General features: G+C 39.9%; 1 protein-coding gene and 1 long non-coding RNA gene across 3 annotated transcripts; both read left to right on the forward strand.

Moving 5' to 3' along the window:
- Positions 1–1,488: 1,488 nt before the first annotated feature.
- foxg1a (forkhead box G1a) lies at positions 1,489–16,317 on the forward strand. 2 transcript variants are annotated; one of them, XM_084012696.1, is made up of 2 exons: positions 1,489–3,227; positions 15,945–16,317. In XM_084012696.1, exon 1 carries the CDS (start codon positions 1,733–1,735, stop codon positions 3,131–3,133), a length of 1,401 nt encoding a protein of 466 aa, XP_083868822.1. In that variant the 5' UTR covers positions 1,489–1,732; the 3' UTR covers positions 3,134–3,227; positions 15,945–16,317. The 2 variants fall into 2 exon arrangements, with proteins under 2 accessions (XP_083868822.1, XP_083868823.1); XM_084012697.1 differs by lacking the exon at positions 15,945–16,317 and adding an exon at positions 3,410–3,743.
- Positions 16,318–18,601: 2,284 nt separating this feature from the next.
- On the forward strand, positions 18,602–20,826 carry LOC311015458. The gene is made up of 3 exons (XR_014597355.1): positions 18,602–18,711; positions 18,912–18,976; positions 19,657–20,826. It is a non-coding gene; the product is annotated as an uncharacterized lncRNA (long non-coding RNA).
- The last annotated feature ends 4,099 nt before the right edge of the window (positions 20,827–24,925 follow it).

Below are 24,925 nucleotides of genomic sequence, written 5' to 3' on the forward strand. Positions count from 1 at the left end.
GTAGAAACAAATGTTCTCGTCTGAGTAAAGTAGTAGCTGTTCAGCAAAGATACCTCAAGTACAACAGTATGATCAACGTGGGTAAGAACATAGAAGTACTCGGATATCTGATGTAAAATATTATTAATAACTAGCAGGAAGTACTTCTGCAGTAGTACTGCAGTGTTGTATTTGTGTTGTACTAGTGTACTGAAGTAGTGTAACAGTACTATATAGCGGTGTACTGAAGTACTAGTATAGTGGTGTATTAGTGTATTATAGTGTGCTTCACTAGTGTACTGCTGGTAGTTTTACTGCCTTTAATTCCTAAAAATCGATTTTATTTAGTTATTAAAATGATATATTTTCTTTATTGTGTTAAAATTTAAACTAAAAATAATTTAGTTTCTCTGCAGAAAAATATTTAATTAAAACCAATAAAATAGTTTAAAATGTGTCATAAATGTGCATCGGTTTTTTTTATTATTTGAACTCTATTGTATTTATTATTGTAGTGGTGATGTTGTACTAGTACTAGCAGTAGTACTATGTGAATAACATTTAAAGGTTAGAATAAGAAGAAGAATATGTTCCGTGTTTGTTGTTAAACGTGTGTTTTTTTTTAACGGGAGTCCGGCGGCCCAAAGTCTCCCCCCCCCCCCCCCCCCCCCCTCTCTCCCCGTCTCCCGACACCGACTCCGCCGGTAAAGACTCCGCCGGTAAAGTCTCCTCCGGCTCGCGGACACCGGCGCCGCGTTCACTCGTCTCCGGCGGCTTTACGCGCATTTTACGCGCGGAGGAGACTCGACCCAGCGGCCCGCTCTCTCTCCCCCCCCCCCCCCCCGGACGTGTCCGCGTGCCCTCCGGATCCCCTCTCCGCGTGTTTATTTCCCCGCATGTAAACATTTTTGAACACACCGAAGGGGAAAATATTTGAATCGGAGGAGTGTAAATACGAGGAGCGGCGGGGATTTGGGTGTGTACGCGTGCACGGTGTGTGTTTTCTGACAACGGGGTTTAGTGTAGGTGGGGGGGGGGAGTGTTGATAGGGGTGAGTGTGTTTCCTGCGCTGTAAAAAGTGTCTGGAAGTCTCTCTGCTGGTCTCAGGTCGGTTCGGAATCACGTTTCTGCAAATAACGTAAACATGGATTTATGACAAATCACGAGATTCTCGTTTAAAACTCAAATCTCGTCCTTTTAAACAAAACAAACGTTCACCTGAAACATCCTCAGCTTCGATCACACGTCGCTTCTTTTATTTTGTTGATGGAGTGAGCTACACTCCTCGGGGTCGAGCATTTCTTCCAGCGTGCACGGCGTCGGTGCGCGTGTGTTTCCCCCTCCTCGCGCGCCCTGATTGGCTGGCGGCGCGGAACACGCCTTAATATTTAATCCTAATGTTCCGCTGGTTGGCTGCGGACTGGAGAGTCCAACCAATGTTTTTTACTTGCTTTAGTGGCTGCGGCTTTCTAATTAATTGCAGCTATCTGTCTCCTATCGATGTGTGTGTGAGTGTGTGTGTGTGTGTGTGTGTACGTGTGTGTGTACGTGTGTGTGTGTGTTTCCTTTTCTCTCTCCACCCAAAGCGAACATGAAATAGTTTGTTGGGCTATACTTTCTTCTCCCCGTCGTCCCCCCTTCCTGCCTTCCTTCCTTCCCGTCCTGGTTCGCGGAGGCAGGACTCGTTGAGACCCAGCTGTGTTCGTCGCCGTCGCTCGTTGCCCGTTGCCAGTTCCCCCCTCGTTGCCCGGTGATGTTGGACATGGGAGAGCGCAAAGAGGTGAAAATGATTCCCAAATCGTCGTTCACTATAAACAGTTTGGTGCCCGAGGCCGTGCAAAGCGACAACAACAACAGCAGCAGCAGCAGAGACCAGCACCACCACCAGAACCACCACCACCACCACCACCTGCACCACCACCTGCACCACCAGAGCCAGAACCACCACCTCAGCCACCGGCCCGGAGCCGTCGCAGCCGCCGCCGCGGAGGAAGCCGAGCAGAAGGCGCCTCCTCCTCCGCCGCCGGCCGCGGCCGCCGCGCAGCCGGACGGGAAGGCGGACCCGAAGAGCCCGGAGAGCTGCGCGGAGGAGAAGGAGTCGCCGTCGGAGGAGGAGAAGAAGGACGGGAAGGACGCGGACGGTGGGTCCGGAGGGGGGAAGGACACCGACAAGAAGAGCGGCAAGTACGAGAAACCCCCGTTCAGCTACAACGCGCTCATCATGATGGCGATCCGGCAGAGTCCGGAGAAGCGGCTCACCCTGAACGGGATCTACGAGTTCATCATGAAGAACTTCCCTTACTACCGGGAGAACAAGCAGGGCTGGCAGAACTCCATCCGGCACAACCTCAGCCTGAACAAGTGCTTCGTGAAGGTCCCGCGGCACTACGACGACCCGGGCAAGGGGAACTACTGGATGCTGGACCCGAGCAGTGACGACGTCTTCATCGGCGGCACCACCGGGAAGCTGCGGCGGCGGTCCACCACGTCCCGGGCCAAGCTGGCCTTCAAGCGGGGCGCGCGGCTGACCTCTGGTCTGACCTTCATGGACCGCGCCGGCTCTCTGTACTGGCCCATGTCCCCCTTCCTGTCCCTGCACCACCCGCGCGCCAGCGGCGCCCTGGGCTACAACGGGACCTCCTCGGGCTACCCGGGCCACCCCATGTCCTACAGCACCATGCTGACGCAGAACATGAGCAACAGCCACCCGTCGTTCCCGTCCTCAAACGGGCTGAGCATGGACCGGCTGGTCGGTGGCGACCTCCCGTACGCGACGCACCACCTGACAGCGGCGGCCCTGGCGGCCTCGGCGGTCCCCTGCGGCCTCTCCGTGCCTTGCTCCGGGGCCACGTACTCCCTGAACCCGTGCTCGGTCAACCTGCTGTCCGGACAGACCAGCTACTTTTTCCCGCACGTCCCGCACCCGTCCATGGCCACGCAGTCCGGCGGCGGTGGCGGCGGATCCCTGCAGGCAGCCCGGGCCTCGGCCTCCAACTCCCCGCAGGCTCCGTCCGCCTCCTCGATGCCCTGTGACTCTCTGAGGCCGGCGCTGTCCGGCTCTCTACCGGCCTTCTCCTCGGGACTTTCCGGGGGTTTGTCTGACTATTTCACGCATCAGAACCAGGGTTCGACCTCCAACCCGCTTATACACTAACACCCCCTCCAACCATCCATCCATCATCCACCCATCCATCCTCCATCCTCCTCATCCACCCGGAGGAGTGAAACCCTCAAACATGACTGGAACTGTAAGTTGAACATTTTACACTGAACATCCACGATGTAAAAAACTAAAATATAAACTATAGAAAAAAAGAGGAGAGAATAAAAAGCAGCAGAGAAACTGACAGAAAGCAGCAGCCCTGAAGTTTCCAGGTATTTTTTAATATTATTAATATTATTACTGTTATATCTTCTTCTTCTCCTGCAGTTTTTGATTTCCGTGTACATACCGTGTGTTCCTATCAGTGTCTGTATATTTACTGTCTGTCAGCGACGTGCACTGTGACCGGAACGAAAACAACAAACCGGAGAGAATGATGAAGAGGAGGAGGAGGAGGAGGAAGTTGAGTTTCTGTTCTTGTTGTTGGAAGAGGCATTACTTTTTATAGAATGTGTATTTAAAATAGGGTTGTCTAATTTTGAGATTAAAAAACAGTTTTAAATAATAGTAATAATAATAATAATAATAATAATAATAATAATAATAATAATAATAAATATCTATGTTGCCCGCGTGTTTGCAGTATTATCAGGTAACTTTCGGGTTAGACCAGAAGCGGCGGAAGACGGTTTAATTTCTCAAAACACAAATTATATGTACTATATATCAATATATTTGTGTATATACACACAAATATATATATATACATACATATATATATACATATATATATACACACACAAATATATTATATATATATATATGTGTGTGTGTGTTTTGATTTTTTTTAAGCGACACCCGCCGTTAAAGTCTCGAGGCCGTTTCTTTCTCGTTCCGTTCATAAAGAACGCTTCTTCATCTGCTGTTCTAGACCAAAGACCCGGTTTGTAGTCTTCGTCGTGGTCGTGGAGCCGCCGGAGGCCTCGTGTAGTCGACGTGCACCGTGCGTGAGTGAGCGGATGAATGGAGGCGGTTGATTTGTGCCTCGTTCACCGCAGAAAACGTCCATTCAAACGAGATGTTTTATCGCGTGTGGAAACGTTTCTTTAAATTAGCAGAAGTTTGAATGGAGTTCGGCGGCGGGGCCGAAACGAATGTGTTTTTTTGCTGCTGCAGCTTTGTCGCCTTAAATTCGCCTCGTTTTAAAAACATTTTTTGTATTTATTTTTTATTTACACGTTGGACCCGAACTCCTGATTTTAACAGGAAATTGGATTTTCAGCGTAAATGTCTCGTTTCCTCCCGGATGGATGTTTCCCGCGGCGGCAACCTGTGACGTGTTTTCTTTGACTGTGACCGCAGATAACAGCGGACCTTCACGCCTCCTCTTCTCCTTCTTCTCCTCCTTCTCCTTCTTTCATTTTATTTTTTTGTATAACTAGTCAACAGAGAGAAAATGTCTATTTGTAATTAGAATTTTGGGTTTTGCTTCTTTTCTAAAAAAAGAAGAAGGATGTAAAAAAAAAAAAAAAAAGAAAGAAACCCAGCCCGTTTGTTTGCCAGAAGAAGAGAAATGCCTCATTATCTACTTGGAATGATTGTCCTTTAATTGTCGTCTCTAAAACAATTTTTCATGGTTGTGATACTATTGTGGTCTTATTCTTATTCCCGTGTTTGTCGCTTACAGAAGTAAAAAAATGTTTAAATCATAAAAAAAAATAAAAATAAAAGAATAGGTTACATTCATAACTAACGCCAATCCCTTTGTCTTCTTTTCCCTCCGTGTTCACACTGATTTTATCTCCAGGGGCAAAACTACCTTTAAAAGTATTCCTTTTATATCTTTCAGAGTAGGCCTAATCGCATTTTAATGTATTAATATTTAAACGTAAACGTGCGTTTTATTTGTTATTTTTTAATTTAAATTTAAGAAAAAATCCCCAGAAAACGGAAAATGATTTCTAATATAGATTTTCGTTTTTGCTTGTTGTTGTTGTTGTTTACGCGCACGCGGTGAAAGAAAAAAAAACGCGCGTGAGTAAATACGCCGTAGAGACGCACGCGCGTCTGGGTGAAAAAACTGTGTCAAAGATGCAACCGGAGGTCGCGTTAAGGCCGCGGGAGGCCGGCGGGCTGACGGCGGGCCTGCGGGTCCGGGTCCGGGTCCGGGTCCCGGTGCGGGTTCTCAGTCCTGTGCTGTTGCTGTATCTTCGGTTTGATCTCTGATGCGTTCAAACGCCTGAAGTGAATTTGTGTATTCCATGTTTGTTTGTTTGTTTACATTTCCTGTTTGTCTTCCTTCCGGTTTGTTTCTTCATCACACTTTATTTCTCTCCTGTTGAATGTTTTGTTATTATTATCATTATTATTATTTCAGCCGTTTGTTTGAATTTAAAAAACGTTGTTTCTTTTTTTTTTTTAAGCAGAATTTCTTTCATAATTTTGATATTAAGATGATCGAGGTGTTTTTTTTCTGCCGAGTTGAAACGAGACTTGAAGCCTCTTCGTGGTCCGCTGGGTTTTTCCACTTTCATGTTGCTCTAAACTCGAGTTTCCTCTCAGAAGCTTCCAGTCACTTTGATTTGTTAAAAATCTGATCTGCGTTCAGTTTTTACCTGAAACTTTTCAGCGTTAGTTTTCATTATTCTCTCTCTCTCTCTGTAATTGATGTTGAGTTTTTATTTAGACCAACAAAAAGAAAAAAGAAATCATGAAAGAGGAAATTAAAGTGTCAGGTCAAAGGTCAAAAACACATTTTCTCATATTTATAAAAAAACAAAACAAAATTCTACTTTCCAAAAAAACAACCTCTAAATGTATAAAAATAAGAGTTTTCTTAGGCATGAAATCATCCCGACATGTTTGTGTAATTTTATTTTTACTTGGAGATGAAACTCCACCAGATAGGCTGGCAGTGCCGGAGGTTAAAGGTCAACACTTGTGTGTCCACAGTTGTGGAATCGAAGCCAATAATAATAATCATAATCATATAGTGATGACGTGGTCTGTGGTTGTGGATCAGGACTGGATCAGGTCTTCGGATCGTCGACGTCTCAGTGATCTGATGGACGTTCGTCTCTTTGCCGCTCGCTCTCTTCCTCTTTGTTTGTGAGGCTGAGAGAGGTTTCCCATGATGCACCGAGGCGTTATGGGTTTGGGGGGGGGATGTGCGCTTCAAGTTGAAGGTCCTGGTCCTGGTCCTGGTTCTGGTTCTGAACACTCGACCCGTTTCTGAGGAGAGTTAGTGGCTCCGAACATTGGAGACGATTCGTCCTCCACATCTGTCCGCTTGTCCTCCACATCTGTCCGCTTGTCCTAATCGTCCTTAAACAAACTGCTTTCGGTCCTCAAAAATTTGTTTTTCTAAATTTCACAATCAAATTTAATATTTATAATTTATGTATTTATTATTATTATTATTTTTATATATGTTTTGCTGTCAAATTGTTAAAATGTTAAATGTGTGATGTCACAGATCTCAGCTAATCGTTCAATCTTCAATCATTTAATATCAGCTATTTTTGAATTTTAAAAACTCTCATGCAAAAGAAAAACACTTTAAACATTTTTTAAACGTTAGGATTTTTGGCAACAAACAGAAAATAAAAACCCTCCAGCGTGTTTCTGTTCAAATAAATGAACCTGATCTCAGATCCGCTGATCTCAGATCCACTGAGCTCAGATCCACTGATCTCAGATCCAGTGATCTCAGATCTGCGTTGCTGTGACTTCCTGTGTCGGCTGTTGCATGCCGGCTGCTCTGAGATCAGCCCGGACGAACAACAAAGACAGACTTTCAGCAGCAATTTGTTCGTTTCCTAAAGGAGGGCTGTGAGTTAAACGAGTCCCACTGTAATGCAAGAACCCCACCCCCCCCCCACCCCCCCAACAATGACTTGTGGGGAACCCAATCTCCGTCGGCCTGATGCTATCTGCCCCGTGTTAAATGGGGTGACCAGCAGTCAAAAGACAAAAGAAGCAGCAGAAGGACACGGGGGAGGAAAGGGGGAGGAAAGGGGGAGGAAGTGGAGATATTCTTTCTTTTTTTCTTACGCACACAAACATTTCTGATATTCCATTTGGCCGTCGGCGTTCCAGCTGCTGATAAAGTTTCTGCTTCTAGAAGGAAAAATATTTTTTCAGTTTTAGCAGCAAATAAATAAATAAATTAACATGTGAAAACAGCTGGAGACAAAATAAATGAATGAATGAATAAATAAATAACAGATGCAAAATAGTTTCAAAGACTCCCCTTCAGGTCCCTTCAGGAACCTTCATGTCCCTTCAGGTCCCTTAAACGTCCCGTCAGGTCTGTTCAGGTCCCTTTAGGTCCCTTAAAAGTCCCTTCATGCCCCTTCAGGTCCCTTCAGGTCTCTTCAGGTCTGTTGTGAAGCTTCAGATGAGTTCTGAGGTGAATGGAGGTGGAGGGAAGACCTTCAAAATAAGAGCCTATATTTTAGTTTGCTGCTTTCTCTGGTAGTTTGTGTTTATTGGTTTCCCTGCTGGTTCGGTTCTGGTCCTTCCTGACTTGTTTACTGGTTTCCCTGCTGGTTTGGTTCTGGTCCCTCCTGACTTGTTTACTGGTTTCCCTGCTGGTTCGGTTCTGGTCCTTCCTGACTTGTTTACTGGTTTCCCTGCTGGTTCGGTTCTGGTCCTTCCTGACTTGTTAACTGGTTTCCCTGCTGGTTCGGTTCTGGTCCTTCCTGACTTGTTTACTGGTTTTGCTGGTTAACTGGTCTTTAAATCCTCCCGGTGGGTCCGACTCGTCCACATGTGGAGACTTCAGGCGGCTGCTGTGATTGGCTGTCGGAGGGTTGAATCCTCCAGGTCAAAGGTCAGCTGACTGAAGCCGGCTGAGTGCAGAGAAGCCAGGCCAGGCTACTTCCTGGAGCAGCGTTAATAAGGCAGTGATTCTTTTTGTTGAGTCAACGTGGTGTCAGAGTTTAAAGGGAAGCTGCAGCTAATGATTATTTTCCTCACAGCTTCATGTGCCAAGGATTTGTTTTGATTAACAGATTTATTCTTTGGTCTTTGAAATGTCAGAAAATACCGAGTCGACGTCTTAAATGTCTCCTTCTGTCCGACCGACAATGTTTAAACCCCAAAACATCCAGTTAAACAGGAAATAATGTATTTTTATGTGAATTATCATATGAAACATATGGATGTTTGAATGTTTTTCATTCATTTCTAATTTTTAATTCTAATTGTGACAGAATCTACTATTAAGATTTAGTATTTATGATTAATTTACATGGTTACATATGGCTTTATATTTCATGTTGCTAAATAAAGTCGTGTTTAATCAAATCAGTATAATATATATATATATATATATATATATGTTTATTGGCGTTTGTGTATTTAACACTGTAACATAGGAACAGCCTAATGTTCAATTTTGTACTGATATCATTAGACAGTTTATAAATATAAATCTATGAAAAACAAGATATAAAGATATAAACAAAATATAACTAGAGTTAAAATAATGTAAAAATGTGGACAGCAGATTTTTTTTTATTTCATAAATGTAATAAAAGGGAAACAATCTCAAAATACTCTTCAAATTAATCCAGCTTTAATTTTTTAAACAGAACCGAACTGTATATAAATAAAATAAAAAATGATCACAAAATAATATAATTCTTCCAAATGAGAGCGCTGTGTGTGTGTGTGTGTGTGTGTGTGTGTGTGTGTGTGTGTGTGTGTGTGTGTGTGTGTGCGTGTGTGTTACCGTAATTCCGCGCGGTTTTTTCTGTTTACCGGCTTTTATTTATTTATTATATTTGTCCCGTCTGACGTGACGACTCCAACACCACGTGACCACACGTTGATCGGCGACACCTGCGCTCAGAACGGAGGTGTGTGACGCGAAGCACGTGGTTCTCATACGAAAACTTTTGAAAAAATATTATTACAATAATTATTATATAATTATTATTATTATCATTATAATAATTATTTAATAATAATAATAATTATTATTATTCGATTTTACGCGCTTTTTGTATTTTTCGACTCTCGTCGGTTGAATGTGTGTGAAATAAAATATGATAGCCTATAACTTGAATATATAATATAATAATAATGATTGAAATCTGTGGGGTAAAAAGGCCACTGAGGCCGCGGAGTGATTCGTTCACAGCCGCCGTGGAAACGAGTTTTTCTTTATTTAATTAAATTAAACACGACTTAATTTGGACATCAGGGATCAGCTGAAATGTTCCCGGAGACAGAGTCCCGTTACCGTAGACAGAGTCCCGTTACCGGCCGAGAGAAAAGCTCCGTGAGATGTTTGATGTAATCATAGATAGGCCTATGCAAATTTACAAGAATAATAAAATAGCCTGAACCAAGGGAATGGTTGACGTCACAACATATTAATTAAATTATTAATTTAAAGGTAAAAATTTTTTCGTTATCCTGGTAAAATAACAACAACTAAATAACCTGAAGAGTTAATCATCACAGTAACCTGACAAACATCCGGGTCTCTCTCTTTATATCGCAGATATGTATTTGTGTTTTTCAGCCCTGAGTGCTGCCTGCAGGTTTCCGAGGCTACAGACGCTAACATGTAGCCTGAGAGACGAGAGGCGGTGCGTAAAATCGCTTTAACTTCAGGAAAAATCCGTGTAGAAATAATATCAGTTCCAGTTTTCTGTTTTAATTTACGGGAAACAACGTACATGTAACCTACGACTTAACTGTGTTATTAAAACATTTTAAACTGCTGAATATTAAATGGAACCCGATATTCATCACATGAATTAATTTTAATATGATGTGCAAAAACAAATTGGCATTAATAAACGCTTGATCTACATTTTCTGAGGCCCCCAGGGCCTAGAGCGGTGGGCCCCGGTTCTGTGGTTTTGTCGTCTAAAGCTAACGTTATGTTTGTTTCTAAAGCTAATGTTGGTTTTGTCGTCTAAAGCTAACGTTATGTTTGTTTCTAAAGCTAATGTTGGTTTTGTCGTCTAATACTAACGTTATTTTTGTCGTCTATAGCTAATGTTGGTTTTGTCGTCTAAAGCTAACGTTATTTTTGTCGTCTAAAGCTAACATTGGGAGAAGTTTCAGTTGATTGCAATCTGAAATCTCACCACTATGACACCAGGTCCGACACGCTGGCCCTTAAAGATAATGGAAGTATTAAAACTTGATATAAACACAAACACACACACACACATAGCGTCATAGCGACACTCACTAGAGAAACACACATATTTGCGTTTTTTAAAGATTCATGTCGTAGATTTGTTTTTCAGGAAGAAAGAAGGGAGTTGAACCGGAGAGAATAAGACCAACACTTCATCGTTTAGTTGTTTACAGTTTCGATCTTCTTCTTTCTACGTTTTCTACGATGAGGCTTAGCGCAGGAAGAAGAGGTGCATGATGGGACGGTTTCCTCCTGGACCTGCCCGGTGAACGCTGAGGGAGGTCCACACAGTTGTTGTGTTGGAAAAGGGCCAAATGGTCTCCTTGTAATGTCGGTCTGAGACCAGCGCTCTCAAAGCTGCAGATTAAGTTGCATTCTGGGAAGTGTAGGATCAAGTGTCTCTACACTTAAAGGCTGTTTAATCCGTTTCTTACAAAACTTTACAGAATTATATCACTTTAATTCTGTTTGTTTTCAGGGTTCCGACTGTAATACAAGTACTCAGACCCTTTACTGCAGTACAAGTACTAATAACACACGGTAACAATACTCTGTTACAGTAAAAGGACTAATACCACACAGTAACAATACTCTGTCATCAATAAGGAATTGAGGATCCAGACCAGGTCCAGATCCAGATCAGGACAGTGTTTCTGTTGGTGTCAGAAGCCAGGCTGAGTCCACTCGGTCCGCAGCTAATCTGGTTTTAATCTGATTTAAATCAGCAGGAACCTCCAGTGAAGAAACACGGCCGATACGCGCTCCGTTTCTCCACACAGCGATCGATAAAGTTTCATTGAATGGCAGGTGTCGGGTGATGAAGACATATTGTGAACTGGTGTCTTACTGGTGTCTAACTGGTGTCTTACTGGTGTCTAACTGGTGTCTTACTGGTGTCTTACTGGTGTCTAACCAGCGTCAGTGGCCGGTTACACCTGCTGTTGCCATGTGACCTTGGAGAGGCCAAAGAGCGGGATATAAATACGGAACAATAATTAGGATTAGTGTATAGTGTGTGTGTGTGTGTGTGTGTGGAGTCTCCATTATTCTCTTCAGCCTCGTCGGGCCGGCTGCCGATCAACCACGATTAAGATCGGGAATGTCGAACACTCTGTTTTACACAGCTAATCTGGATTTGATTGGTCCAGATGAGGTTCCTGCAGCAGTTTGACCGCCAGACAGAACACACACACACACACACACACACACACACACACACACACACACACACACACACACACACACACACACACACACACACACACACACACACCAGCAGGAGCTCAGGCTTCACTGTGGTCGGTTAACATTCTTCCTGTTTTAACGTGGATCCTGATCGTTTCGTGTTTGTGCCCTTGAGCAAGGCAGCAGCCTCACGTATTCAAGGTACTTGTAAGGTACTTATACTTTAACGATGTTTACATACTTTTACTATGACTTTATATTTTGACTATGACTTTAACTACATTTATATACTTTTACTACGACTTTAACAACATTTACATACTTTACTATGACTTTAACTACAACTTTAACAATGTTTACATACTTTTACTATGACTTTATACTTTTAGTACGACTTTAACTACATTTATATACTTTTACAACAACTTGAGCTACATTTACATACTTTTACTATACATTTATATGAACCTCTGTGATTGCATGACTGAAACCCCCAAATTTCACGTGGTGGCGACCGAGCCATCGCCATGACAACAGAACAAACTTCGTCCATCAGGCCAAATTTGTCTGAAAGCTCCAGATTTGTTGAAACAGTTTTACTTGTTAAGGTAGAAATGACAATTGACCGGTTTTAGTATTTTGAATGCAAATTCTTTAGATTTTCTTTGTTGTTGCAGTATGTGATATTTTGGGTGTACAACATGTGGAACAGAGTTTATGTACTAATACACGCTATGTACACCTGAATGAACCGACCGCCGTAAAGCAGGACTATGAAAAGTGAATGTGTGTGTTGGCAGGTTTTGGGAGGGGTAGCTGGAGGTGTGTGTGTGTGTGTGTGTGTGTGTGTGTGGGGGGGGGGGGGGGGGGGGGGGTTTCATGTGAACGAGCCAGAAAACACTCGACGGCTCGTGAATAATCGTTTTAATGAGTGTGTAGAAGCAGGCGGCCTGTCGGGTTAAACAAACTCACCAAATCCGATTGTCAAAGTGCAAAGTGGTGTCGTTTCAATTTGCCCCCCCGTCCCGTCCATCCTCCGTCTGTCCTTCCTGGTCTTCAGGCCACCCCCACCCCCCTCCTCGCTTGGTTCAGTCCTGCCAATTACAAGACATAATAATATTTTCTTAAACCCGGTGTGATCTTTGCTTTTGTTGGTTTAAAAAGCCGGCTGATCTCCGTCCGCTCCGCTGATCTCCGTCAATGGAGCGTCGGCGGGTTCGGATCAGCGGCGAGCACTTCCTTTTTCTTTCAGCGCCGCTTCCCTCTACAGGTTTATCGTTTCTTTATCGTGAAAATACAGACTTGTACCTTGAAGTTGCCATTTTGTGGCCTGTTTCAGATCATCTTGTGACTTCAAACAATGATGTAAAGCTACACGCTAGGCTAATTAAACCAACGGAATAACGTTTTCGTTGTGGCACTTTCGGTGCGGTTGACTACCGTTTTTATAAACTGTGAAACCGTACAGCCGCGATCAGAGGAAGAGGTCCACTCAGTCGTCACAGCCTTCGTCTCGTATCTTATTTAAATTCAGGCTGCAAATATTTCACATTAAGATTTTGTTTGTTGGGTTAAAGTTGAGTTGTTTGTCAGAAGGGTTTATTTACTTTTAAGTCCACATAAATAACAAGCCGACAACAATGCTAACCAGTATTTAAAAATGTATCTTCTGCAAAACAGTTTTAGCTGCTAACCTATTAGCTAACATCTAACTAAACCATTTTAGCTGCTAACGTATTAGCTAACATTTAACTAAACCATTTTAGCTGCTGACCTATTAGCTAACATTTAACCAAACTGTTTGGTTAAAAAGTAAAATAATACGGCGACTGTGTTTGTTGACTGTTGTGTGTTTGCTGACTGTGTGTTTGTTGACTGTGTGTTTGTTGACTGTACGTTTGTTGACTGTGTGTTTGTTGACTGTACGTTTGTTGACTGTATGTTTGTTGACTGTACGTTTGTTGACTGTATGTTTGTTGACTGTGTGTTTGCTGACTGTTGTGTGTTTGTTGACTGTATGTTTGTTGATTGTGTGTTTGCTGACTGTTGTGTTTGCTGACTGCTGTGTGTTTGTTGACTGTATGTTTGTTGATTGTGTGTTTGCTGACTGTTGTGTGTTTGTTGACTGTATGTTTGTTGACTGTACGTTTGTTGACTGTATGTTTGTTGACTGTGTGTTTGCCGACTGTACGGCCTGGTGTGTGTTGTTGGGTATTTTTAGCAGAGCTCAGTGTGGATGCTGTCACCAATATGGCAACACACACACACACACACACGTTTTATACACTTTTACACCGTTTAACCAAAATATGTTTTATTATTATTTTATGCTTTAAAACATTCATCCGTCAAAATCTTGTGGAAAAATATTAGATTATTTATTTGTAATATTATTATTTAGACGAACTGAAGGATTCAGTAAATCACTGTACGTGTTCAGAAAACGTGTTGAATTAATCATTTATTAAATCTTTTTAAAAACACAGACGATATTCCAAAATGTGAAACATCCCACGTGATTAATTAACATTTTCAGGCAAATGCCGTTTTCATCTCATGTAAAATTAAATTAGCATTGAGTTCACATATTTCTGATGTGGCTCGGCTCATTTTTCACACATGAAGACATTAATTTCACATGTGCCTTTTTTCTGCAGAGCTATTAAATGTATTTCCATATGTAAGATTTTATGGTTTCACTTGTAAAAATCTAATTAAATGTGTAGCAGTTATAATAAGAAATGATTCACAAACAAATCGGATGCATGATCTCTTTCTCTCTCTCATATATATATACTCCATCACAGTATATATATATATATATATATATATATATATATATATAGTGATGGAGCGTAATTATAAATTATAACGGTGAGGCAGCATCAGGCACGGAGCGCTTCATAATCTATAAAACATGCTCTATTCAATGATATACATTTTTACTTTCATTATTTTCCACCCTGTAAAAACATGTGACACTTTTGGATTTTATGTTTTAGACTTTAATGTGGTATTTATCACAGGAAACATCTAATTTTAGATCGTCAAAGCTACTGCAGTAAAAACAATCCAGAATATAAAAACAGCCCATGATGTTTTATTTTATCTACAAAAAAACACACATATATGTGTATATATGTTTATATTCATCATATACATTTTTTTACAAGAAAATATATTACATATTTGTAAAACATTTAGAGAAATATCACAGAAATGTTCAAGAATAGGAAAGGCCTCTGTAAACTCTGTAGATCATTTGAATAATTATATTTAACATAGAAATCAAGTAAATAACTGTTTTCTTCATCTGTGAGAAACCTTTTTTTCAGCTGTTTCTAATCTGCTGTTAATTAACTCTGAACTGATGAAACAGTCATGTGATTTGATAGCAGATATCATGAGTCCAACGTGACCACGGCTGCACGGTGATGAAACGTCAAATACGAGGTTGCCGTGGCGACGGCCGCTCAACTTCTTCATCCACGACTCGGATCTCCGTGTTTTTTAGTGACGAGCAGCAGCGTTTTCTCTCTGCCAGCCTTTTGTCTGCTCTATCTTCCCTATTCTGCCTCTCTGTGGGGGAGGAGGGGGGAGGAGGGTAATGGGTGGCGGTTTGTTGCCCTCAATATGTTGTGATGGAAGACTTGGTTCTCCAGAAGGAGCGTCCACCTGGCCAGACAGGAACCGGCATCAGGCGTCTCCACGGTGACGCTCGGGCTGCAGAGAGGTTCTGTTCATGCTGCAGCTGACCAAACACACACACACACACACACACACGGTACGGATGTAAGTGACGGTCCTGATGTATGAAACCACGGCGAGGAGGATCATGGGAGTTTTCTCTCCGGCATTCGAGAAGTTGCTCATTTTGTTCCCACTGTAGACTGTAGGAGTGGACGTCGTCATGGCGATGGCACCCGTCAGTTTGTGGACATAGCTTTTGAAGCCTCGAGTTCGGCATTGTGGGCATCGTCCTGTTTTTTTGTAACCATGAAGGAAGTGACCATATTTGGACTGTGGAGGAGCGACGGGTGGATCTGATGAACACAAAGTGGCAGAGCAGCACCCTTACTGGATCTGGATCCATGTGGATTCTGGTATGAAGCTTCATTATTCAAGGTACAACTTTACAGTCAAGTGTTAAAGTCATCTTAGATCATCTCTCTCTCTCTCTCTCTCTCTCTCTCTCTCTCTCTCTCTCTCTCTCTCTCTCTCTCTCTCTCTCTCCCCCTCTCTGTCTTGCTCTCTCTCTCTCTCACTCCGGTTGCAAAAAAAAGTCTAACTGGATGGATGTCTGTGAAAATATGACTCTACTTCACTTTGTTTTCCCCTCAAAACATAACTGAGTGTGAGTTTAGTTGTATGGGAATGTTACGTTGAGGAGTTGGGGGTTCGATTCCCTCCGTGCAGAGAAAGTGGACGAGGCAAACTTGGTCTCGGATCTGGCCGAGAGTTTATCACATTTATTTTGCTGCATGACGATCAGTGTGTGCTTGTATTTTACAGGGAGTAGTGGGGGAATTTCTCTGAGGACTACAAAGAAGGAACTACAACAACAATGGCTGAGACTGTAGCGTGAAACGTTTTCCTTTGTGTGTCTAAAGTGAAAGTAAAGGTCGGCCTTCATCAAGTAGCTACAGCGTCGTGGCTAAACAATGTTACGTAGCTGAAAATAAGAGAAGCTATCAGGTAGCTAAAGCTAAACGGCTATAGTCATAGTTGTCTTCCAAATTGGACTTTGAGTAGCTAGAGTTGAGAAAGCTAACACACCAAGTAGCTAAAGCTACATCTGGCAGCTAAAGATGAGCAGCTATTCATATCATGTAAGTTAAACTTGCTAATAGACACCAAAGCTAAGGCAGCTAAACATATCAGGCTAGCTAAATGGTAGAAGCTAAAGGATGTTTGTTTGATTAGCTCGAATAGGAATGGCACTCAAGTAGGGCTTCAAGGAGCTAAAGTAGCTAAAGGATATGAGTTTGAAGCTAAAGTAGCTAGAGTTGAGGAAGCTAAGACATCACACAAAGGTAAGGGACATCAAATGGCTAAATCTAGCTTAAAATCTAAATTAAACTCTAACGTATAAACAGTAGCTGTCAGTAATCCTGGGACATCAGTTAACTAAAGCTAAAGTAGCTAAAGAATAAACCATAGTTGACGCTGATCATTCTTTGAGGATATCAGATCTAAAGTAGATGAAATACATGAGGTAGTTATTTAGCTTTCAGTTTTGTGAAGTCAAAGTAGTTTACAATAATTATTATTCTGCCAAAGCTAAAGTAGCTAAAGCTAAACTAACTAAATCCTATGATGAAGCTAAAGTAACCCAGAGACATCATTAAGCTAAGGCTAAGGAAGTTAAAGAATATAAGGAAGCTAAAGCTTTAGTGGCTAAAGGATTTAACATAGCTAAAGAAGCTAAAGTAGCTTAAGGGCAAAACGTAACTTGAGATCAAGTAAATAAGAAAAACTAAAGCTAAATTACTTTAGCTAAAGCTAAAATAATGAATCGGGTATATAGAGTAGTGAGATCAGGAAGCTAAACTGAAGTAGTGGAACGATGTTTGATAATGGACATCGAGTAGCTAACGCTAAAGAAGCTAAAGAATATAAGGAAGCCGAAGCTGTCGTAGCTAAAGGATTTAACGTAGCTAAAGTAGCTAAAGGGCAATACGTAACTAGAGCTAACTAAGAAACACCAAGTAGCTAAAGCTAAAATAATGAATCAGGTTTATAAAACAGTGAGATCAGGTATCTAAACAGAAGTAGCTGAAGTAGATAATGGACATCGAGTAGCTAAAGCTAAAGAAGCTAAAGAAGTTGGGTGAGTTGTTCTAAAGGAGCAGAATGTGAAGCATCAGCGGCGGCATTGCAGCTGAACGAGGAGGCAGCTCTCAGTATCGGTGTCAGTCTGCCTGGAGCGGATCCCTTCATCCGGCCTCGCCGCCCTGACATACTGGGACCAGTGCCAGGGCTGCAGGACATGCTGGTTTTAGCAGCTGGAAGATGTCCTGACAAGTACGCGTCGCCGCGAAGAAACGAGCCGGCAGGATGACGGCCCGTCAGACGTGAGTTCTTTTTTTTCTTTTTTTAGGGGGAAGGAACCGAGGCGCTTATTAAACCGTCAAACTGCTTTCTAACGTGTTTGGCCTCTAAATGTACTCACGCATAAATACTGTACTTATGAATAAAGACAACAAATGGATGGATGGATGGATGGATGGATGGATGGATAGATGGATAGATGGATAGATGGATAGATAGATAGATAGATAGATAGATAGATAGATAGATAGATAGATACTTTATTGATCCTGAGGGAAATTCAAGCATCCAGTAGCAGCTTACAAAACACAACATGACAGAGCAACATTTATCTAATAATAATAATACAAATAAACAGAAAAGCAAATCTAAAAACACAAGTATTATGTTGAAAAAAATATTTAAAAATCTAAATATAATATATAATATGATATAAATGTAAAAAGACCCGATGACCAACAGTAGACTAAAATAAAACTGTATACAAGCCAAGTGTTCATTATAACAAACATACATTACATGTACAAGATGTTTTTTGCAGTGTTTGTTTTGGTGTTACAGGTTTGTTCACAATGTTACAGACTTTTTTCGACATGCTACATTAACATGAAAATGACAAAAACAAAAATGATTAATTTAAGTTTCATATTTTTTGGGGGGGAAAGTAAAGAACATGATGTAGAGCAGAAACTCGTCTTCTGTGAGGTAAAAACATGGCCGTGTTGTCAATGGAGTCTTATGGCTTCGAGGAGAGAGAGAGCGTAGATAATCGGCTTCAGTGAGAAATAAACCACACACACAGCGGCACGCTGCAAAACGCTTAGCGTCCCTTTAAGACGTTATTGTTATCGGAGCGTAGTAACATTATGTGATTTACTCTTCCGTATTGGTGGGGAGGAGGCTGCAACATGCCTGAACAGAAATGTAATTTGTTAAACACTTCAGCAAACGTGTCATGTAACACACACACAAACACACACCTGCAGCCCAGGTTACAGAGCTATGCTCTTCTGTGTTAATTAATTGGAAATGAGGTGACTAATTATCCAAACCTGCTCTACCTCTCACTTTCTGTTCATGTTTCTCCTCCCCCTCCCCAGTTGACCCCCCCTCATCCTCCTCCCCTCCCGTTCTGTGCCGTGGACCGGATTACGTTCAGTGTCAGGCATCATGTCGGGGATTAACGTCAGAACAAACGCTCTTCAGTCGTCGAGGATGAGGAGGAGAGGTGTGGTGCTTTAAGTCATCACTTTATTATCTCTTTGTGAACATTCAGACCTTAAACACACACTTATTGCTTATTTTCTGCACCTCCATCATTTTTTACAGTGTAATCTCTGTGGAAGCTGCAACAGCAACAGAATTGATTTCAACAGAGCTGTCCAGATTATTAATAATATTATTAAAGACTCTCTGGTTTCCTTCCAGGCTGCTGACGTCACAGCGTGAACCCCGACCCCCTGATGATGAAAGACTTTTAAAGGACCAACCAGGTGATCATCTTTTTACTAACAAGCTTGTTACGTTTTGGTGGATTCATTCTTGAACCAAAAATATAATATACATCATAGTTTAGCAGCAGTGTCCAATCTCTGCTGCTTCGTGATTAAAACCCTGCACAACTAATGACTCATGCTAATTAGCACAACGTAGCATGCTAACATTCAAACTGAAATGGTGAACAAGGAAAGAGCATTATCCCCGCTAAACATTAGCATGTTAGCATTGTCGTGGCATGCTAGCACCGCTGTGCTCAAGTAGCTGCTGTAAACATTTAAAGGGACAGTTCGCCCTAAAATCAAAAATACTGTATGTTTCATGTATTTTTGGATTATTTCTGTGGGATTAATTTGTGTTGATTTAACATGAAGTCACTTTTGCATGACGCTTGTCTGCGTTTAACATGAAGAGCATCTGATGATGACCTTTGACCCCCGGCCCGTCATGTCTCTTTTGTTTTCACACTGTTTATGATTGTTTGTTTTATTTTCAACACACTGTTTGTCGGGATCCGGTTCTCGTTCTGCTGTTGTATCCTCCCGGATCCAACAGGGATCAATGAACTTTTATCTAATCTCGTTTTTGTTTTAGTTATCTTGTTGTGTTTTCATGACTAACATGCTCTTCTTCTTCTTCTCCTTCCTTCGTTCCTTCCTTCCTGCCTGTCTGTCAGCCGGCGGAGAGGCGACAGCAAGTCTCCACGCCGTAAACCGATCTGCCTCGGAGAGAGCGTGAGGCAGAGCGGGAGAGGATTCCTGATACGGATCTACCTTCAGAAACGCAGCCAGACAAAGCCTCACCTGTTTTCGCCGCCCTGCCTTGTTCCTCCTCCTCCTCCTCCTCCACCTCCACTGCCGCCGCCGCCGCTGCACCACCAGACTCCCAAGTCCACTTTGTCAACGTTGTGCTTTTCTGTTCTGGTTTTGTTTCCGTCGGGGATTGTGGAGGCTTTGATACACAGAAGTTTGTAGCTGTCAATTCTTTTTTTTTCTTTTCAAAATACCTCCACCCTCCCTCCCCTCGGCCTCCACCTCCACCCGATCACAGCTACAGAAAACTACCCCTCTCTCCTCCATTTTGGGAGTCCCAAATCAGGGCCCCTGGGGCAGATCCCAGACATAAAAGTTAGCATTGAGGAGCCGAGTGTCCGATATCAGTTAATGTGAGATACAACTAATTAGTCCATTATCGGGCCCCTGCTCTCTCTGGCTCATAAATTGGAGCCACTCAAAGGTCGTTTATTATTTATCAGAGTGGGTGAGGGAGGGGGAGGCGGGGTGCTGCTGCTGCACCGGTTTAGCTTGTTCAACATATCAAGATTAGTTTCAACTAGCCCTGTTGGATGACTGCAGCCTTCAAACACCACACACACACACACACACACACACACTGTAGCTGTCCGGCTGCAGGATTTCTTCAGACAGAATAATCTCTGTTGTAAGAGTTCAACGAGAGGTCAATGTAAACATGTTGGTGAATTATGCACGTTTTGTATAACAGCTCATTCCAGAAGTGTGTCATCAGAAGAACAAACAAAAGTATATAAGCAAAAGTCCTGCATTGGAATTGAAACTACAAATTATCAGCAAAGTGTACCCCAAAATTTTAACTGAACATTCATGTGATGTAACGCTTCAGAAAAGAAAATGGTTTCATTGAGCACAAATCGCTGACAGAGTTCTTGCAACATTTCCAACTAAATATTATGAAATTCACATTGTATTACTTTTTTTCGACAATCCATACTATGACTTTTTTTCCCCACATACTATACTATGACTATGACTACTTGATACTATGACACGAAGAAAAGTCATAGTATAGAACGTTGAAAAAAGTCATGAAAAACATGACTTTTTCACTCAAAAAGTATAGTATTTTGAGAAAAATCATAGTATAGCATGTCATTAAAATGTCATTGTATAATTTGTCATTATGTCATTGTATAATATATTAGATCGAAAAAAGTCATAGTATAGTATGTCGAAAAAAGTCACAAAAAAGTCATAGTATAGTATGTCGAAAAAAGTCACAAAAAAGTCATAGTATAGTATGTCGAAAAAAGTCACAAAAAGTCATAGTATAGTATGTCGAAAAAAGTCACAAAAAAGTCATAGTATAGTATGTCGAAAAAAGTCACAAAAAAGTCATAGTATAGTATGTCGAAAAAAGTCACAAAAAAGTCATAGTATAGTATGTCGAAAAAAGTCATATAATAGCATGTCGAAAAAAGTCACAAAAAAGTCATAGTATAGCATTTCGAAAAAAGTCACAAAAAAGTCATAGTATAGTATGTCGAAAAAAGTCACAAAAAAGTCATAGTATAGTATGTCGAAAAAAGTCACAAAAAGTCATAGTATAGTATGTCGAAAAAAGTCACAAAAAAGTCATAGTATAGTATGTCGAAAAAAGTCATAGTATAGTATATCGAAAAAAGTCACAAAAAAGTCATAGTATAGTATATCGAAAAAAGTCACAAAAAAGTCATAGTATAGTATGTCGAAAAAAGTCACAAAAAAGTCATAGTATAGTATGTCGAAAAAAGTCACAAAAAAGTCATAGTATAGTATGTCGAAAAAAGTCACAAAAAAGTCATAGTATAGTATGTCGAAAAAAGTCATATAATAGCATGTTGAAAAAAGTCATCGTATAGCATGTCGAAAAAAGTCACAAAAAGTCATAGTATAGTATGTCGAAAAAAGTCATAGTATAGTATATCGAAAAAAGTCACAAAAAAGTCATAGTATAGTATGTCGAAAAAAGTCATATAATAGCATGTCGAAAAAAGTCACAAAAAAGTCATAGTATAGTATGTCGAAAAAAGTCACAAAAAAGTCATAGTATAGTATGTCGAAAAAAGTCACAAAAAGTCATAGTATAGTATGTCGAAAAAAGTCACAAAAAAGTCATAGTATAGTATGTCGAAAAAAGTAATATAATAGCATGTTGAAAAAAGTCATCGTATAGCATGTCGAAAAAAGGCACAAAAAAGTCATAGTATAGTATGTCGAAAAAAGTCACAAAAAGTCATAGTATAGTATATCGAAAAAAGTCACAAAAAAGTCATAGTATAGTATGTCGAAAAAAGTCATATAATAGCATGTTGAAAAAAGTCATCGTATAGCATGTCGAAAAAAGTCACAAAAAAGTCATAGTATAGTAAGTCGAAAAAAGTCACAAAAAAGTCATAGTATAGTATGTCGAAAAAAGTCACAAAAAGTCATAGTATAGTATGTCGAAAAAAGTCACGAAAAAAGTAATATAATAGCATGTCGAAAAAGTCATATAATAGCATGTTGAAAAAAGTCATCGTATAGCATGTCGAAAAAGTCATATAATAGCATGTTGAAAAAAGTCATCGTATAGCATGTCGAAAAAAGTCACAAAAAAGTCATAGTATAGTATGTCGAAAAAAGTCACAAAAAAGTCATAGTATAGTATGTCGAAAAAAGTCACAAAAAAGTCATAGTATAGTATGTCGAAAAAAGTCATATAATAGCATGTTGAAAAAAGTCATCGTATAGCATGTCGAAAAAAGTCACAAAAAAGTCATAGTATAGCATGTCGAAAAAAGTCACAAAAAGTCATAGTATAGTATGTCGAAAAAAGTCATAGTATAGTATATCGAAAAAAGTCACAAAAAAGTCATAGTATAGTATGTCGAAAAAAGTCACAAAAAAGTCATAGTATAGTATGTCGAAAAAAGTCACAAAAAGTCATAGTATAGTATGTCGAAAAAAGTCATATAATAGCATGTCGAAAAAAGTCACAAAAAAGTCATAGTATAGTATGTCGAAAAAAGTCACAAAAAAGTCATAGTATAGTATGTCGAAAAAAGTCACAAAAAGTCATAGTATAGTATGTCGAAAAAAAGTCATATAATAGCATGTCGAAAAAAGTCACAAAAAAGTCATAGTATAGTATGTCGAAAAAAGTCACAAAAAAGTCATAGTATAGTATGTCGAAAAAAGTCACAAAAAGTCATAGTATAGTATGTCGAAAAAAGTCATAATAGCATGTTGAAAAAAGTCATCGTATAGCATGTCGAAAAAAGGCACAAAAAAGTCATGGTATAGTATGTCGAAAAAAGTCACAAAAAGTCATAGTATAGTATGTCGAAAAAAGTCATAGTATAGTATATCGAAAAAAGTCACAAAAAAGTCATAGTATAGTATATCGAAAAAAGTCACAAAAAAGTCATAGTATAGTATGTCGAAAAAAGTCACAAAAAAGTCATAGTATAGTATGTCGAAAAAAGTCACAAAAAGTCATAGTATAGTATGTCGAAAAAAGTCATATAATAGCATGTCGAAAAAAGTCACAAAAAAGTCATAGTATAGTATGTCGAAAAAAGTCACAAAAAAGTCATAGTATAGTATGTCGAAAAAAGTCACAAAAAGTCATAGTATAGTATGTCGAAAAAAGTCATATAATAGCATGTCGAAAAAAGTCACAAAAAAGTCATAGTATAGTATGTAGAAAAAAGTCACAAAAAAGTCATAGTATAGTATGTCGAAAAAAGTCACAAAAAAGTCATAGTATAGTATGTCGAAAAAAGTCACAAAAAAGTCATAGTATGGTATGTCCAAAAAAGTCACAAAAAAGTCATAGTATAGTATGTCGAAAAAAGTCATATAATAGCATGTCGAAAAAAGTCACAAAAAAGTCATAGTATAGCATTTCGAAAAAAGTCACAAAAAAGTCATAGTATAGTATGTCGAAAAAAGTCACAAAAAAGTCATAGTATAGTATGTCGAAAAAAGTCACAAAAAGTCATAGTATAGTATGTCGAAAAAAGTCATATAATAGCATGTCGAAAAAAGTCATCGTATAGCATGTCGAAAAAAGGCACAAAAAAATCATGGTATAGTATGTCGAAAAAAGTCACAAAAAGTCATAGTATAGTATGTCGAAAAAAGTCATAGTATAGTATATCGAAAAAAGTCACAAAAAAGTCATAGTATAGTATATCGAAAAAAGTCACAAAAAAGTCATAGTATAGTATGTCGAAAAAAGTCACAAAAAAGTCATAGTATAGTATGCCGAAAAAAGTCACAAAAAGTCATAGTATAGTATGTCGAAAAAAGTCATATAATAGCATGTCGAAAAAAGTCACAAAAAAGTCATAGTATAGTATGTCGAAAAAAGTCACAAAAAAGTCATAGTATAGTATGTCGAAAAAAGTCACAAAAAGTCATAGTATAGTATGTCGAAAAAAGTCATATAATAGCATGTCGAAAAAAGTCACAAAAAAGTCATAGTATAGTATGTCGAAAAAAGTCACAAAAAAGTCATAGTATAGTATGTCGAAAAAAGTCACAAAAAAGTCATAGTATAGTATGTCGAAAAAAGTCACAAAAAAGTCATAGTATGGTATGTCCAAAAAAGTCACAAAAAAGTCATAGTATAGTATGTCGAAAAAAGTCATATAATAGCATGTCGAAAAAAGTCACAAAAAAGTCATAGTATAGCATTTCGAAAAAAGTCACAAAAAAGTCATAGTATAGTATGTCGAAAAAAGTCACAAAAAAGTCATAGTATAGTATGTCGAAAAAAGTCACAAAAAGTCATAGTATAGTATGTCGAAAAAAGTCACAAAAAAGTCATAGTATAGTATGTCGAAAAAAGTCATAGTATAGTATATCGAAAAAAGTCACAAAAAAGTCATAGTATAGTATATCGAAAAAAGTCACAAAAAAGTCATAGTATAGTATGTCGAAAAAAGTCACAAAAAAGTCATAGTATAGTATGTCGAAAAAAGTCACAAAAAAGTCATAGTATAGTATGTCGAAAAAAGTCATATAATAGCATGTTGAAAAAAGTCATCGTATAGCATGTCGAAAAAAGTCACAAAAAGTCATAGTATAGTATGTCGAAAAAAGTCATAGTATAGTATATCGAAAAAAGTCACAAAAAAGTCATAGTATAGTATGTCGAAAAAA

This window comes from Eutrigla gurnardus (assembly GCF_963514095.1).
Source record: "Eutrigla gurnardus genome assembly, chromosome: 7".
In the NCBI taxonomy this organism is placed as follows: domain Eukaryota; kingdom Metazoa; phylum Chordata; class Actinopteri; order Perciformes; family Triglidae; genus Eutrigla; species Eutrigla gurnardus.